Here is a 16,291-nt window from a genome sequence, read left to right as displayed (position 1 = left end):
ACCTGGGGGAGGCGTGGGGCCCAGTGTGCGGTGCGCTCGCTCAACGACAAACATGGAGGAGAAAGTAGCAGCACCAAGCAAAGTAGTGAGTGATTTTTCAATAAAGACCTCCATGTTGCCTGTTGCAGTGGACTCAGGAAGGCCAATAATGCGCAGCTTGCTGCGCCTAGACCTGGCCTCCAAATCATCAGCTCTGTCCTGCAGAGTGACCAGAATCTTTTCCATCTGTTTCTGTGCGCTGTTAGGCAGTTTGAGCCTCCTCAGTTTCGCTGATTCTGCGTTCTGCCATGTCGAGACGTTCCGCATGTTTATCAACCCTCTCAGATATGCGGTCCGTTCTGTAGGACAAGGTATCTATTTTTGCATCAATCGCTGACAGGCCTTTCTGCATGGACGCAAGCATCGTTTTAATGTCACCGATGGTGTCTTCAGATTATGTGTCAGACTCCGACGCAGCAGATTCCGTGGCATCCTCCCTATGTCTGGACTTTCGCTGCTCAAAGCTCAGCTTAGGCTGTGTCTTGTCCGGTTTCCCTGTTTTGGCTCGACACTGTGTCGTCGCAAATGGTGCAGGGCCTACGCTTTCTCCAATCCCAGCTAGTGCACCAGTGAATACAAGTGCCTTCTTGTGCTGACCACGCGCCTCATGAAGGGAGTCAGACAGGGCCTCACGACATACAGTGCAGTGTCCCACTCATGGGGCAGGTAGACAACACAGCTGTCTCATCTAGTGAGCAAGCCTCCATGGTAAACCCATCCAGGGTCCCAGCGCAATCAAGTTCTTAGCCCAGTGCGGTATCGGATCTGCCGGGAGGGAAGGGGCCACGCGCACCCGGCAATCAATTCAGTAGCGTCAGGCGGGCCGAGGATCAGAATCTTCCCTTCACACCCCCAGAGTCTTGCACAGGTTTCCAGCACGGGGGTGGAGAAGTGTGGTGCAGCGGCCAGGGCAGCTAACTACGGCACACAGGGCCTATGGTTCGATCCCCTGCTCCAGCGGCAGATCAGCTCAGCACCATGTGACTCTGGGCAATAGCTCACTTAATTTCCACAATGGCCCCCAGCGCCTTGAGACCCATAAGGGTGAGTAGTTTGCTCTTTACAAATACCGGATTTACGCTTTATTTACTCACTGTCTGGTTGCCGCAGCAAGCCACAGCCGATTAGGCCGCACACCAGGGACCCGCCTCGTGCTTCAGCTCAGGCCTCATCCGCTACTAGCCACCGTGGCATCAACGAGTCCTCAGTTGCAGCCGCAGGCTCCTCATCCTCGCCCAGAATGAGTGCAGCCAGGCTGGGGCCCAGTTGTGGTCCCAGCCGGTTCCTTGAGCCGAGATTCACGAGGGCCGGGAGATCGCGCAGTCGTGTCCCAGCAGAAGGCGCCGCCCTCACAGGCCGCGACTTTGCTCGCAACGAAGGAGTGTAGCGTCTGGTCCACCTTCTATGGAACGTCTGGGTCAATCGTCTTCGTTTTGCCAGCTTTCAGGGCACCGTCTACATGGCTCAGTTTGCCCAGTTCTTCGAGCGAGATTCAGGTATCATTTCAGCGGATAAATTGCCAGATTGCTGTGGCGGCTTACGGCGCTCGCTTAATCAGGACCATCTTTAGGCCAGGCAAGCTCCGCCCCCAATTTGATGGAGACACTTAAGGAGCATCAAGAGGTTGTGGGCAGAATATCTATGATAATTGATATGGCCAAAGAGGGTTGAAGCCAATTGGATTCTCAAGAAGCAGAGGCATTATTTAAAAGTTTCTGCAGATTTTCTGCCGAAGCCAGCACTGCCCACCCACAATAGTCTTCACGAAAGCCGTGTGCAAAGCAAACCTGTTCAGCACCATCAGCCTTGAACAAATACCAGTCCTTCCACAGGAGTTGACTTTGCCACCAGAGGTGGAATTCCAAATGAGTATCGATCATGGAAGGAGTTGACTCCATACTGAAGACAACTCAGAAAAGAGCTCTACTGTCAACAAAACCAACCTTGAAATTAGATTATAATTACAAAGGAGGTATGAACTTGAAGTGTCTCAAACTCCTACAACATGAATGACCTCACAAGTAGGCTTCTACTTCATTGACGATTGATTTTGAACATAGGCTCTGTAAAAATACAAACAAATTACCTTTAGTAGCTGGAAGGGGAAAAAATGAAGCATGGAATTAGTATTTAGGTTTTTGACAGAAAATGTGTGTTTGGATACACATACTACTACATGCCTTAATGCCAAATCCTCTTATCTGAGGTCTTCTTAAAAGCAGTGCAGGCAGAAGAGTAGAAATATGCTTTCGTGATTGAGACACTAAACAGGACTGAGAAAGTGTTACACTATTTTCTAGTGCTGAGAACTGGTTGGCACTCCACATCAGAGAATTGGAAAAACTAATTGAAGACAAGGTCCTTAACTCCTCTACTCGAGAGTAAATTTAAAATAGCTGTCCAAGAGCCCATTTAATTAGACTATTTGTGCTGCAGCCTAAAAGAGACTTGAAATATGGATCTGCATTCATTCATGAATTCCAGCAAGGTTTTGTAGCAGATGTATTGAAATCAATTTAATGTGTGTTTGAAACCTTATCAAAAGCTAATTATAAAACCATTGAAATTAAAATACTGTATAACTTGAATCCAAAGATCAGTACTTCAACTTTTGGAGTGCATCTCTGAGACCTGTGGTGTGTTTGGTAGCTTCCATGAGCTTTGCAAACCACTTTCATAGACTAACATTCCCAATATTCCCCAGTACTTAAAGATCTTATTACGCCTAGAGTGACCTACTAAACAGGAGTACATAGTCATCCAGTGGAGTACATAAATGTTGCAGACTAAGCACCAGTAGTAAACCATGTTAAATTGTTGTAGTTGAGACCTAGTAACCTTTGACAGCCTTGCTAAGAAAAGGGCTCACACAGGTGTAACTGCTGCATTTTTTGGTGCAAAATCTTGGGTTCTCCGCTGATGTGAAAAAATCGTTTCTACAGCTATCACAGATTAAAACATTTTAGGATCAACCTTCGTCTCAGTTGCAGCAAAAGCTTACTCAAGAGCAGAGGGAGTGACAAATGGAATTTCTGAAATTAATTGTTCTTTATCATTTATCACCAGCTCTGACAGTGAGGAATCTGATAAAACTTTTATATCTGATGGCATAACGAATACCAAGTGGATCCTCTGCAACAGTGTTTAGCGAGCCAAAGCGTAGAGGCAGTTGGGGCTTAGGAGCTGTTGCCAGAGTACAGCACAGACACCAGAGGTAGACAAAGCCTATTATTTTATTGCGCAAGTCCTTTTGCAGACTCTTGGGCACATGTTACCATTTCAGCAGATGCATTCTATATGGGATTGGGTCGGGGAGGGTTTACTTGACCAACTTGATACTATAGGACAAGTGGTGCTGAACGAAGCCCAAAAACATACCAGCCTGTAGAAGATTAAGGCAGTGCCGCAAACCTTCAAAGTGTTTCAAATGTTATTATGCTAAATAAGTCTTAACATGCATGACAAGGTGGCAACAATGTTTTACACATGAAAATTAGAAGGAACATATCCTCTTCAGCTATCCGGATTAGTTCAAAAGACTGGGCTATGGCATCACATTTATGTTCCTGCAGAGCATCTGCCCAGGGGTGTACAATGATTCCACAGACTTATTGAACATAAATCGTAATTGCACATTAATTACATCTTAACAAATCCTTTCACAAGTGGGGGACCTATCATATCTGTTTGCGACATCAGATAATACCAATGTTATACCTCCAGATTCCCACTGCCCCAGTCACTGGATAATGCTCTGTGGTTTGATTGCTCAGAGACATTTGCTGTTGGTGTGTCAACTATGGTTCTTCTTTCTACTGGAAATTTTATTATATCCATTCAGCAAGTCACCAGATCAGGCAGCCTTGATATGCCAACTGGTAGGAAATCATGTAATTCCAACTATAGTCGGAGAGTCTGATGACTTGTCACATTGAAACCTAGAATTTGTTTATTTAAAGCATCCTCTCGCTGGTGTGTGGTTATTTTTAAAGAAGTGTAATATCCAACTGTAGGAACATCCGATGTAGTAAAGTAGAAACGTTTGGCTAACTACTGTTACAATAGGAATTGATCCTCTTCAGGCAACAGCACAAGATTTTATTAAATGCCTCTTAACCTTACAGGCCTAGTTTACACAGCTATAGAAGTTTATTTGAAGGCTATTGTAGACTATTTACAAAACTGGCATCCTTTTTCTGGATACCTATGATACGATCTTTAGTAGAAGGACTTAGGAGAGTCTGCCATGACCAACAAGCAACTTGTATAGTTATTCATTATGGACCCATCTTTCGAGCAAGTACTCTCACGCAGTACAGTACATAGCATGACGGGTGAAATTTGCAGAAGAAATTACATAAATGAGCAGTATCAGTGGGTTTCACACTTTTTTTAACTGGAGGATTCATATTTACAGGTACAAAAAACAAGTATTCCTGTTTATGCACCCAGATATGGAGCCTAGAGTGGTATCTTATTTATATATAAATCTATCCATTGAATTGCTACTATTTTTTACCTAACATTTGCCGGGATGTTTCTACATAGATCAAGGAGATAGGCTGGAAATTGTTTCAAATAATGTAAACCATCCCTAGTATGGCATTAGCGCACTTATCTGCCAGATCTCTCCTGAGGTACCCACTTCCTCCACCGTCTTATAAACTGTAACTAATAATAAATGTGTTCACCACCAGTTTAGAAAAATGCCAGTGGCAAACTGTTCCCTCCTGGCTTCTTGTCCAGAACATTTGTAGTAAGATTGCGGCTTTTTTGAGTTTTACTAGTGCTAGCAAAAACTAAGTTAGTTAATTTGTTTAGAGTCACACATGACAAAGGCCCATTTGATCCTCAAATGTCTTCCTCCCAAACTCAACTCCACTGGCTTATATAACACCGCCCATCCTAATCGGGTCATGTTGCCTAATTTATAAAATCATCCATATGACCATAACTGTCTTTTGAGTAAAATCCACAATTCTGACACCACAAGGATGTTCCATCGAAGTACCACACCATTACAAATGCTCACTTTTCAAAAGACTTTGAGTGCAAACATAAGCTGTCCTTCTCGACCTATCACCTGAGACTGTCCAGCCTCAGTCTTGAGCTGAAAACACCATCTTCTTGACACCCATGCTCTACTTTAACTCCTGTCTTGCCTACAACCAGGCTCTGTAAACTAAATATCTATCCAGAAGAGCCCTATCATTACTTTATGAAGCAGTGAAGCTCTGTGTATCGGTATAAAGTTATTCATACATGAAAAAAGCAATAAGTGAATTGAACAAAACCACTTCACACAGTACCTGATGAAGTATCTCTGATTGTGTGCCCAAGTATTGGGCATATATTAACTACAGAAATACCTCATATAACCTTTGTTAAAGGTAGCATTTGATTTGTCAGCATGGGGAAATAAGAACCATTCGCACAACCTGATGGAGGGACTGTAATCAACTGGGAAGATGTAGCATATTTGGTCATCACGTGACAAGCTACTGGCCTTGTGGAAGTCGGTGCTGGCTTGAATTTACTCCATAACTAGCATTTACCAACTATTGGAATCTTGACCTCTTGCTGTCCATTTGTGTAAAGTTGACAATGATCTTTACATATAGTGCACTTATTTTATTGGTATAGAACTACACCAGCTTTCAAATTGATTTCACTGGTGGTGAACCCCTCCTTTAAACTATGGTGGTCCCAGATTTAGGACAGCAGTGATGTCAAGAACACAGTCACATTGGTCTAGAACTAGAGGAAAACATATTTGAGTGAGGTTCCTTTTACTTACATACATGAAGATGAAAACCGATACCACAACCCAATGTGTTACAATTTGGAAATAACCTTATATTTGATTAGTGTAGTTTAAACATGATGATCTTACCCCAAAAGTATGCCTGCTGGTGATGCTTTTGTGAGGGCCTAATTATCTGAACCAGCCTTGTGATCTTAATGAATTAGTATTGTTTATAAAACAATAAAGATTTTGAAGACACACATAGAACATATTAGCTGCCTCGGTGCTGAGCTTTTATTGCTTGAAGGTTGAGTATATATTTTCAAATTGACACTTATTTTATCAATTATATTGTGGCTTGCAAAAATCTTGTTTCTGTGATCCTGCTAAATGGCAGAGGCGGTACGCAAAGGACATGAAACTGAGAAAGGCACCACTTCTTGAAAAGTAAAGTATGTTGAAAAAGAATTTGCATTTTGAGGTTGCAATAATTATTTATTTTTCTGTTATTATGGAAATATGACAGCAATATGTAAGTATCCTTAGTATTGAGGCATTCTAGTGCTAGTCTAATGCACTTGAACTTGAATGTTAAAATGTACCACTGATGCATCTGAGAACACAAATCCATACTGATTTACCATTTAGAAAATTACAGTTCAGCTTTAATGTTTCTAAACAGTACAATACTGTTGTAGGTGATAGAGCAGCCAACATCTGAGCACCATCTCCCTTCTTCCGCCATTAAAATAATAAAATGAAAAATCTGTCTCTTCGATGTGTTTATTTATTTTAGGTCTGGCATTAACCAAGACATATTGATTTTACTTAGATATGTATGATACACTTAGCTTTCACCCAGCCCTTTCCATACATTGATCTGCCATTGTTCGTTCACATTTTTTCTTTTGCCCGCTACAGTGTGGGGCAGCGGTTCACCCTACTTTAGGTGGGGGGAGGGGAAGGAGGACAGTGGTGTGTTTGGAAGTTTAATAATTTTCAAGGGAGGTGATATCTGCTTCAAGGGAGGAGAGGAATGTTTCATTCATGTGATTGAGCAAGGCATTGCAGGTGTGCAGTAGGTTTTTGTTATAAGGGCTACCCATACTCATCCTATTTTTCAGGCGGTTGAATGTGTTGTCTCTGTTCAATGCAGATTGCAGTGGAGGCAATGTAATGAGGAATAAGGTGAGAATGCTAGGTTGATGGTAATTAAGTCACAGATTTTTGTTACTTTTGACTCTAATATTTAGAGTACATCTAATAGCATGTTTCTCTCAAAGTATGTTGAATGGCACAAGCTCACCGTAATTTAATAGACATACCCATGGACTGAGCAAGGATGTCGAGAATCCATCATGCCATTTAAACATTTTATTCTAAAACTAGTTTTTGTGGACTAATTTCTGCTAGAAAGTTCTAACTGCTGATTCCTCACCTTCATGATATTCTCAGGCATCTGACGAGATCAGGTGAATTCCTTTAGCAATGCTCCAGTGCGTCTATGGGTACCACTGTCTAATTCTGTGGTGACTCCATACTAACACAGAAGTGATGAAGCTGAGCCTCATATAAGTGCCACTTCTACATGCTGACGTAAGTTCCTTTCTTTCCGTGCCCTGAAATTCTTCCTGCCCTGCCACGGCGGCTGCCAATCTGCTTTAGTTTGCCTCCCAGGTTAATTTTTATCCAGTGAGATACAGAATGTCATTTTCTACCCTGCTGGAGATTCATCATTTTAGATAATTGGTTCTTCAGAATGTTCAAAGGGGCTACACCCTCTCCTCTCTACTCCACATTCTCCATTCTGTTGTATAATGTGCAATTGCGTGGTTACCAGACTCCAAAAAGGTAATATTATAGTATTTGTGTTACTTTCTTGCTCTGAAGGACTGCAGTTTCATGCCTATTTTGTTCCTCTGCCTGGTTGAATGCCTGTCTGAGGAATAATGTGTTCAAAATACTCCCTCCGACTGATCCTGTCGGCTCTGGATGCAGGGGAGTGTATTCCGTCCCTATATGTGCAGGATACATATTTACATATACCTGTCCTGCAGTCCCACAGGCTCTACTTATAGTTCAGTGTAGGCCAGGAATACTTTCAATTTACTTTTCTCCCTTTCGACCTTACCTTGATCTCTTGGGTGTTCACCAAAGTGTTGGCGGTGGTATACGGATATTCCCATAACTCGAATAGTGGTTGCTGAAGGTGATGTTGCGGAGTCTCTCACGGAGCATTCCATGCATCTGGGCAACTCTTGACATAGTGGTGCTCAAAGCCTTTTGCCTGCTGCAGCAAGTCAGAGATAGTCAGGATATGATCCAAATGTTTTGGGATCAGTCCTGGATTTCGTTAAGGATGGTATCTTAGGGTTCTTGGCCTCCTGACCTTGTCTATTCCTTATTGTCCTAAACGCCACAGGGCACATGCTGGGTCTGTAGGGAATCCTCAGATCCTAGGAGTCCCAACATCCAAGCTACATTTCCTACTCCATTCAAATCTGAAAGGTGATGGTGCAGGATCACCATTGGTGGCTAGTAGATGTCAATCTGACCAGTGGTGGTGACAGATGCACAACTGCTCCGTTGGGGGAACCCTCTAGGAGATGAGGATATCAGAGACTTCTGCTGTCTGGGGCGAACTACCTCTGTATTAGTCTTCTGGAGCTTTGGGTGATCTATGTGCAGCCCTTAAATATTCCACCCATTCATCAGAATGGAGGTGGTTGTAGGTCCTCAAGGGCAACACAACAACCATTTGGTTCTGCAACAAGCAGGGCTGAGAGGAATCCTGGATCCTCTGCTGGAAGGCGCCCTGCCTCTGAAGGTACCTAAATGCTGGAGCAGATGAACTGGGCTGGTGTCGACTGACAGATCATGAATGGCACCTTTCTCCTGAGGAAGTGCAAATCGTCTTAGATCAATGGGGCATGTCCTGGCTAGAACTGCTAGGCACCATCAACAACACGCGGTGTCAACATTTCTGAGCTTTAGAATTTTCTCTAAGGTGCTTGTAGCAAATCTGTATTCATGGGCACCCCATTTTTTTATGATCAAAATGTTGCTGGCTTTAAGATTCTGAGCTTACCATTGTTAAACAGTAGGAAAGTGCCTGTGGGTCCCCTTTTAAACATATGCTGTATACTGGAGCTCCCTATTGGCCTTTTTATTTTACTTAACTTCCCTATAAGTCCATTGTAAATGGTGCCTTAAGTGCATCAATGGCATGGAAGTTGAACGGCACATGTGGGCTACAGTGTTTTAAACCAACCCAAATACATGGCAAATATATATATATATCTGCTAGGTGCACCACTGTGCTCTAGCTAAAATGTAGTTTAAGCAGTGTCTCATGGCAGGGGAAAACGCCTTTGCCATATAGAAAACTCTGTTTTTATGTTAAGTCACCCTAAAGTGTGCCTTGTAACCCTGCTGGGCAGGGCGCTCAAATATAAAAATACGGCACACTACATAATGGAGTTAGTTTACCCTGACAGTGAAAGATAAACCAAAAGCTTGTTAGGCTTGGCTAAGTTTCTCCCTAAATAGTCCTACATGGGATTAAAATCTTGATTTTCAACTTCCACTTATGAAAGGCCTAAAAATATTAGTCTGTTATTAATTGTTACGTTTTTTAAAATCTGACTTAATGTTGAAGTCAGAATTTTGATATCTTAAGCAGAAAAGTAGATTTGTAGAATTTTACTTTAGGCTGCTTGTGCCAGAACTGGCTTAAAACCAGTTATGAGGTCATCACCACTCCAGTGCTGATGTATACATCTTTGGCTGGGAGAGTTAACTCTGGCTCCGTGGACAGTGTCTTGCCTGTAAGCCCAGGAAAGGCTAATGGGTGCTAACTGCTGAGCACCTAGCAGGGATGTGCTGAATGGGAGCAGACGAGCAGTTAACACAACAAAGGGCATCTTTAGCAATACCTCTTGACTTGGGGATGCCATGGAGGGCTTCTATTCATTCCCTTGACCCTTTTGGACAGTCAGTCTTAAGTTGCAGTAGGCAGTGAAAAACAAGAACCAGTTCTTCTGCCTATTTCACTTCCAGAGTTGGAATACACACTTTCGCTGGGGAGTTAACCACACTGGTGTTAGATAAACACTATTTGTATTGGCTAATTGGGATCTCAACATAGTCATTGCTATTAAATCAGCACATCGCATGAGTGAACTACAGAAGTTCCCATTACAGTGGTTTTACAGCTTCTTCTATCTGGATCGACTGAAATGAGGGCAAAAGACTTTCCTTCCGAAGGTTGGGACTTCATTCCACATTTAGCCAGTTCATTACTCTGCCAGTGTTTTTTTGCTCTGCCTCTCTACTTAAGAGGAAAAGAAGTTCACTTGACCTGACCCTGAGAGTGCTCTGAGCTTTTACATAAACCACACAAAACTCCATTGTATAAATGATCAGCTTGTTGTGGGTTTCTCTGGGCAAAAAAGGGAAGGCTATGCAAAGTGACTAGACCTGGGTATTGCAATCTGCTAGACACTGGCAAAGAAGCAGCTCCTTGAGGGCCTGTTGTCTCATTCAACCACGGTCAAGGGCTTTGGGGAAAGGGGTGTCTGTTCTACACATCTGCCAGGTTGCAACGTGGACATTGGTGCTAATGTTTACTAAAGACTATTGCCTTGTGCCTTGACAGACAGTCTTTGTGGGAAGGTCTCTTAGCTCAATTCTGTAGGATTTGTTTGGGTCCAAGTCTACTACCCAGCCCTCCACCTTTGGGAGGTACTACAATGGTAGCTATTCTAGAGATAAGGATTCCGTGGTTTGAAGTATTAGTCAAAAGAATACGTTATTTACTTTAGTAACACACTTTCTGGAGGATTCTCTATCTAAACACAGATTTCACACAACCCCATCCCTCTCCTTTCTGTGGAGGGGCCTTCTTAACTTCTAAAAACTTCACGAATTAGGAATCCGCTCACTGTTCCAGATAGTTTATTCTGTGTTCCACGGCCAAAGTTGTCAAAGGAGAACGGCACAAGAAACTAGGCAACAGATTGGCACTTGTATTTTGCCATTTTCACACTTTGGGTGGTCTGGAATCACAGTGGAGAAATGGTGCTCCATATAAAGGCGTGAGAGAGTGTTGCTGGAAGAACTCTCTGGATCTAGCCTGGTGCCTGAGAATATTCTAAAGGTAAGTACCCTTCAAAGCAGTGTTACCAAAGGTAAGTACCTTGTTTATTAAATTAATATTGTAAATACATAACTGTGAACTACTGAGTCATTGATTATGTGTAAATAGTATCGAGTTTGTTGACACAATCGGTAAACAGTTTACTGTAAAATTTAGGAGAAATTTCAGCTTTTTCAGTTTATCTGTAGTTAAACAAGAGTTACTGCTTCCTCTGAGTTAGATATGTTCGCTGATTTGCTTTTTGTGGTGCAAAATATTTGTTCCAAAATGTTTTTCGTATTTTATCCTGGATTGCAGATATTTCTCAGTATTTACGAAAAGATTGGTGTGAGGAACTGTGAGTTGGTGATTGTTATTCCTATTTAAATGTGCCATTTAGTTGCTTTACAACTTACTATTATGTTTGTTTACAGTACACAGTTTTGGCATTTTACTTTGTACTTCACTTATTAACACAATTCATGTTTTGTGCAGGTGGCATGAAGGAGCAAGATCTGCTATGCATTAAACTTCATGGTGTGAACAAAATTGGCTTAAAGAAGATCATTGATTTCATTTATACTGCTAAGTTGTCTCTCAATATGGACAACCTTCAGGATACCTTAGAAGCAGCCAGCTTTTTACAGATTTTGCCTGTTCTGGACTTCTGTAAAGTGTTCCTCATATCTGGGGTAAGACCTGGTTTAGCATTTTCTGTTTTCTGCTGCCTTGCATTGAGTGGCCTCGAATACAAAAATATCTTGATGGACCTGCTCATTATACTTTTTGAAGTATAAAAGTTCTCTATAACCTTTGATATCTTCACCATCTGACTTGAACTTCCAAATTAGTATCCCATAATGGATCAAGATAATATGCATACACAATATCTATTAACCCACAAATCTATTTGTAGTGAAGGATTTTACTCTAAATGCATTCTGGACAATTCCATGCATTTTAAATGTTTGCAAGCACACACAACCAGTCAAACAATGTATTTTATATGTTTGCAAGTGCACAAACAACTAGTGATTTAAGTAGATAAGAGAAACTAAATAAAATAAAATAATTTGAGGGCCAATATGTTTACGCTACAACACTCACAAAGCAATGTGGTCTGTTTTGACATTGCTAGAAGAATGCATGTTGGGCACCAAAAACATTTTTATATTTGAAATAAGTTATCTGCATAGGATTTGTACCCCCAGGAGCACAAGCATTTAGTCATTATTTAGATTTAAACACTACAAGATTTTATAGTTTAGGCTCTCCTTGTAATGTAAGGCAGCCTCTCCATATGGCAAAGCAGGTTGGCACTAGTGAGACATCAAGTCTGTGGTTAAATGGTGGTCTCTGGTTTCAGTTATTCTTTTCCAGGCTCCTCATTCCGAACAATTTGACTGTCGAGGCCTTTCTAAAATCTTTCATCATGTTGGTCTCATTGACACTATCCAATCTTAATAGGAAGTTCATATTCACTGGGGTGTTGAGCTCCTTCTGCCAAATATGGAAAATGACGTGTAGCATTGCAAGCATTTTAATCATTTGAAAACGTGTCCACACACTGTCCATTATGTTTGATGAAACATTGGTTGGTGAAAGGTTAAACAGGAATTGATCGTAAAAGTTTAAAAGACTCTTGATATTTCCACTGGGACATAGCAAATTATGTTCACACATAGCATTTTCAACTTTCCAACTATCTTGATTGTAACGAGTCCTTGAGCTGGTAGTAAGTGGCTTTAATGCATGCTGATATCATCTTTAGTGCAGCACCTTCTTTGGGGTGGGCGGGGGGGGGGGGAGAGGTGTGTGCAGTCCCATTACTGTCTATCCCCTATTGTTCCAATGTGCACACTCAATCCTTAATTTTACCCAAAGAGCTCTTGGCATTTTCTGAGACTAACATAGGAATATTTGCATGTGTTTGGACTGTGAGTGTACTACTTTTGCTGTGCAACACTCAAATATCTTATAATAGACCGCTGTAGTCAATTGAGCGAGGTGAGTGATGTGAATAATTTCACAATTCGTATTTAACAATTCATTAGGCCTTTGGTAACGCCAAAGAGAAATTCCATAGAGTTTCTGACTACATTAGGTGAACATAAACCTTGTGCCTAAAGTTAACAAAAATGCTTTTCTGTGCCTTAGTATCCTTAGACCTTATTGCATTAAGTTCCATGGGGGTTTGAAGGGCATGTGCTTTTCTCTCTTTGCATCTGGGGCACGTTGTTATTACAGAAGGGGCAAGAAATGCCTGCAAAGCCCATTATGTAATACAGGTCGGGCCTGCGCTATAAGTGCATTAGCAGGACCATTAGGAGGGGTTGTTCCCTCATTTGCAGAGTCGAGACTACCAAATGTGAGTCCTTTAGATTTAGAGTATCGACCCAGGTTTTGTAAAGCAATAAGATGCTCTTTCTGGGGTCAGACCACCAGGAAAAAAATTAAATATTTAAGCAGTTTTTCAGTTGCAGATGGACTTCTCATCTTGATACTGTAGTCATGGTTCTTTAGCATCAGTGCAACAATTTCGTTTGAGCAATCAACCTAAAAAAGGAATTACTTTCATCTGCTCTGTACAAGGCAAGAGAATGGCGTGGACACTAATTACTCTGATGGCACTGCTCTTTGTACCAGGATATCCTTGGGCCTTGTTACGACACCTCTTATGACTAGCGAGTTTGTCACGTTGACATGCCAGGTGTTTTGATTCTGAAATTGAGCATAGCTTGTCCTTCATTGTTTTATTTTGGGTAGATAATTGATATACCAAGTAATACTCTTAAACAGCAGACCTGCTAGAGAGAGCATAACTATTTGTCTTAAATTCCCAGTTTCCTTGTTGCTCTAACTGCCAAATTTAACAACTGCATACAATAAGCATTTATTTTTTAAAACCTGGATCTACTGAATTTTCCACATTTCGTTTCTTTTCATAATGAAAAACAATGTGGTGGCTTGTGTTCACCATTCTGAAATTAAATCATGTACATGATGTACAAAAGATTCACTACATCTGTGTGATAGATAATCATACATTCTGCAATTTGTATGAACATATATTCATTGGAACGTACCCTAGGCTTGCATATTTATCGCTGGATTCCAGCTTCCGACATCTAATGTTACATATACTTGTATCCACCTGTATGGTTTAGACAGCATAATGATTCTCGCAGGCACCTTGAACGTTATTAAAGCATTTTTTGGGCAACCCTCCAATTAAGCAATTCTAATTTAAAACATGATCTTAAACAATATATCCTATACCATTGTCTCAGAAACTTAAACTCCGATGTATTAGCTAAATATAACTTAATGTTATTGATGTTCCATATTGGAGGGAAAGTAGTCAGAATCTGAAATATCTGTCGTGGCCACAGCCTTTCTGCATTTTACCTCAGATTTTCATATTAAATGGTTGCCAGTGAAAATAAACTATTGGTTCTTTTTAGCAAGTAGTGGAACAGAGCGGGAACTCACAAAAATATACTAGCAGTGTGGCCTTGAATGTTTAGGTAACACAAATATTGATTTGTGTGTTATGTCAGATAGATATTCTTTGGGAACAAATTATAAGAACTACATACAATGTAGTTTTACATAATATTTACGATGAAGTGTATTCCTTGTTAATGGCAGACTTTTTACTTGCCTAAATCTCTAATGGATGGTGGTCTATAAATGCGCTGATATATTCAAATTGCTTGGCTATAAAGTGAAGTGCACATTTCGTCATTCTAGGTGGATTTGCTATCTTTTTTTACTTATCTTTATGGATTTTCTGGGAATATATATGACACAGCATATACAACTTTGTTTGCATCTGGTATTACTAAGCAAGGACTTGCTATCTTTAGTCGAATATAATTGGTATGCCCCCTGACTAAGCATTAAAGATGTTATTTAGACTGACCCATGACCAAATTGTTGCTGGTAACATATGTTTTACATTCTATAACACTTAATCAAATCCTTTTTCTAAAGTATTCTTATTTGTTAATCTCCTAAATCTTAATGAGCACCAAGCAAGATTAAGAATATGTGAAGTCAATAACCTTATTTAATTGGTACGGCTCCAAATTTGTTATAGAGTTTAATTGTACTGCAAGATTATGCTGATTAATTTAACAATTCATGATTTTGTTTTCGTTAGGTTTCTTTAGACAATTGTGTGGAGGTTGGGCGTATTGCTAACACCTACAATCTGACAGAAGTGGACAAATATGTGAATAACTTTATCCTGAAGAACTTTCCTCCTTTGTTAAGTACAGGGGAGTTTGTGAAGTTACCCTTTGATCGTCTTGCCTTTGTGCTTTCTAGCAACAGCCTTAAGCACTGTACAGAACTTGAACTCTTCAAGGCCGCTTGCCGTTGGCTACGGTATGAGGAGACTCGAATGGAATATGCTGCAAAATTAATGAAGAATATTAGATTTCCACTGATGGCACCACAGGATCTTATTAATCACGTCCAAACTGTGGATTTCATGAGGACTGACAATACCTGTGTAAATCTACTTTTGGAAGCCAGCAATTACCAAATGATGCCATTCATGCAGCCAGTTATGCAGTCTGAGAGAACTGCCATTCGCTCAGATAGCACTCATCTGGTGACATTGGGTGGCGTGTTAAGGCAGCAGCTGGTTGTCAGCAAAGAACTGCGCATGTACGATGAAAAAGCTCATGAATGGAAATCTTTAGCTCCTATGGATGCTCCGAGGTACCAGCATGGAATTGCCGTTATTGGAAACTTTCTTTATGTGGTAGGAGGTCAGAGCAACTATGATACAAAAGGGAAAACCGCGGTGGACACAGTCTTCAGGTTTGATCCGAGATATAATAAGTGGATGCAAGTGGCATCATTGAATGAGAAGCGCACCTTCTTTCACCTGAGTGCCCTTAAAGGACATTTATATGCTGTTGGTGGAAGAAATGCAGCTGGTGAATTGGGTAAGTGTTTGTAGCTTTCGTAATGTTGTGTTCTTAAACATAGAATAATACATTTTTGTATTGAATAAAATTGATTTTATTTTCTTGGAAGTGTTTTCTTACCGTGATTCTATGTAGTCCTCAGTCTTGATGGACTGCGACATACGCAAACACATAGTGACTGTTCTTTATATAAAATAGCACGTGTTGCCAAAAGGCCCTTTGCTTTTTAAATCCCATTTATCAACTATTTCTAGAAAGTATGCAACCTTTGCTTTGTTAGAAACTTTTGAAAAACAAAACCTAATATGAGTTCACACTGCACTGAAATCACGGTTGACATTAATCCTGTTGGTCTTCTAATATCTCAGACTTATTGTGTTCAGAAAGTTTTTAAATCTCCACCAAATTATCCTTATAAAATTCCAA

At 40.9% G+C, this 16,291-nt stretch overlaps 1 protein-coding gene across 5 annotated transcripts in view; it reads left to right on the top strand.

Annotated features, from left to right (window-relative positions):
• KLHL13 (kelch like family member 13) overlaps positions 1 to 16,291 on the top strand; it is a 448,657-nt gene that overhangs the window by 338,043 nt on the left and 94,323 nt on the right. For all 5 annotated transcript variants that reach the window (XM_085607880.1, XM_085607879.1, XM_085607881.1 and 2 more), the window contains exons 4-5: positions 11,418 to 11,614; positions 15,088 to 15,883. In XM_085607880.1, the coding sequence (XP_085464006.1) occupies positions 11,418 to 11,614; positions 15,088 to 15,883 (993 nt within the window). The remainder of the gene's footprint in view (positions 1 to 11,417; positions 11,615 to 15,087; positions 15,884 to 16,291) is intronic.

The sequence above is a fragment of the Triturus cristatus genome, chromosome 5_2 (genome assembly GCF_964204655.1).
Source record: "Triturus cristatus chromosome 5_2, aTriCri1.1, whole genome shotgun sequence".
NCBI classification, from domain to species: Eukaryota; Metazoa; Chordata; class Amphibia; order Caudata; family Salamandridae; genus Triturus; species Triturus cristatus.
This window is presented reverse-complemented; position numbering and strand designations above follow the sequence as displayed.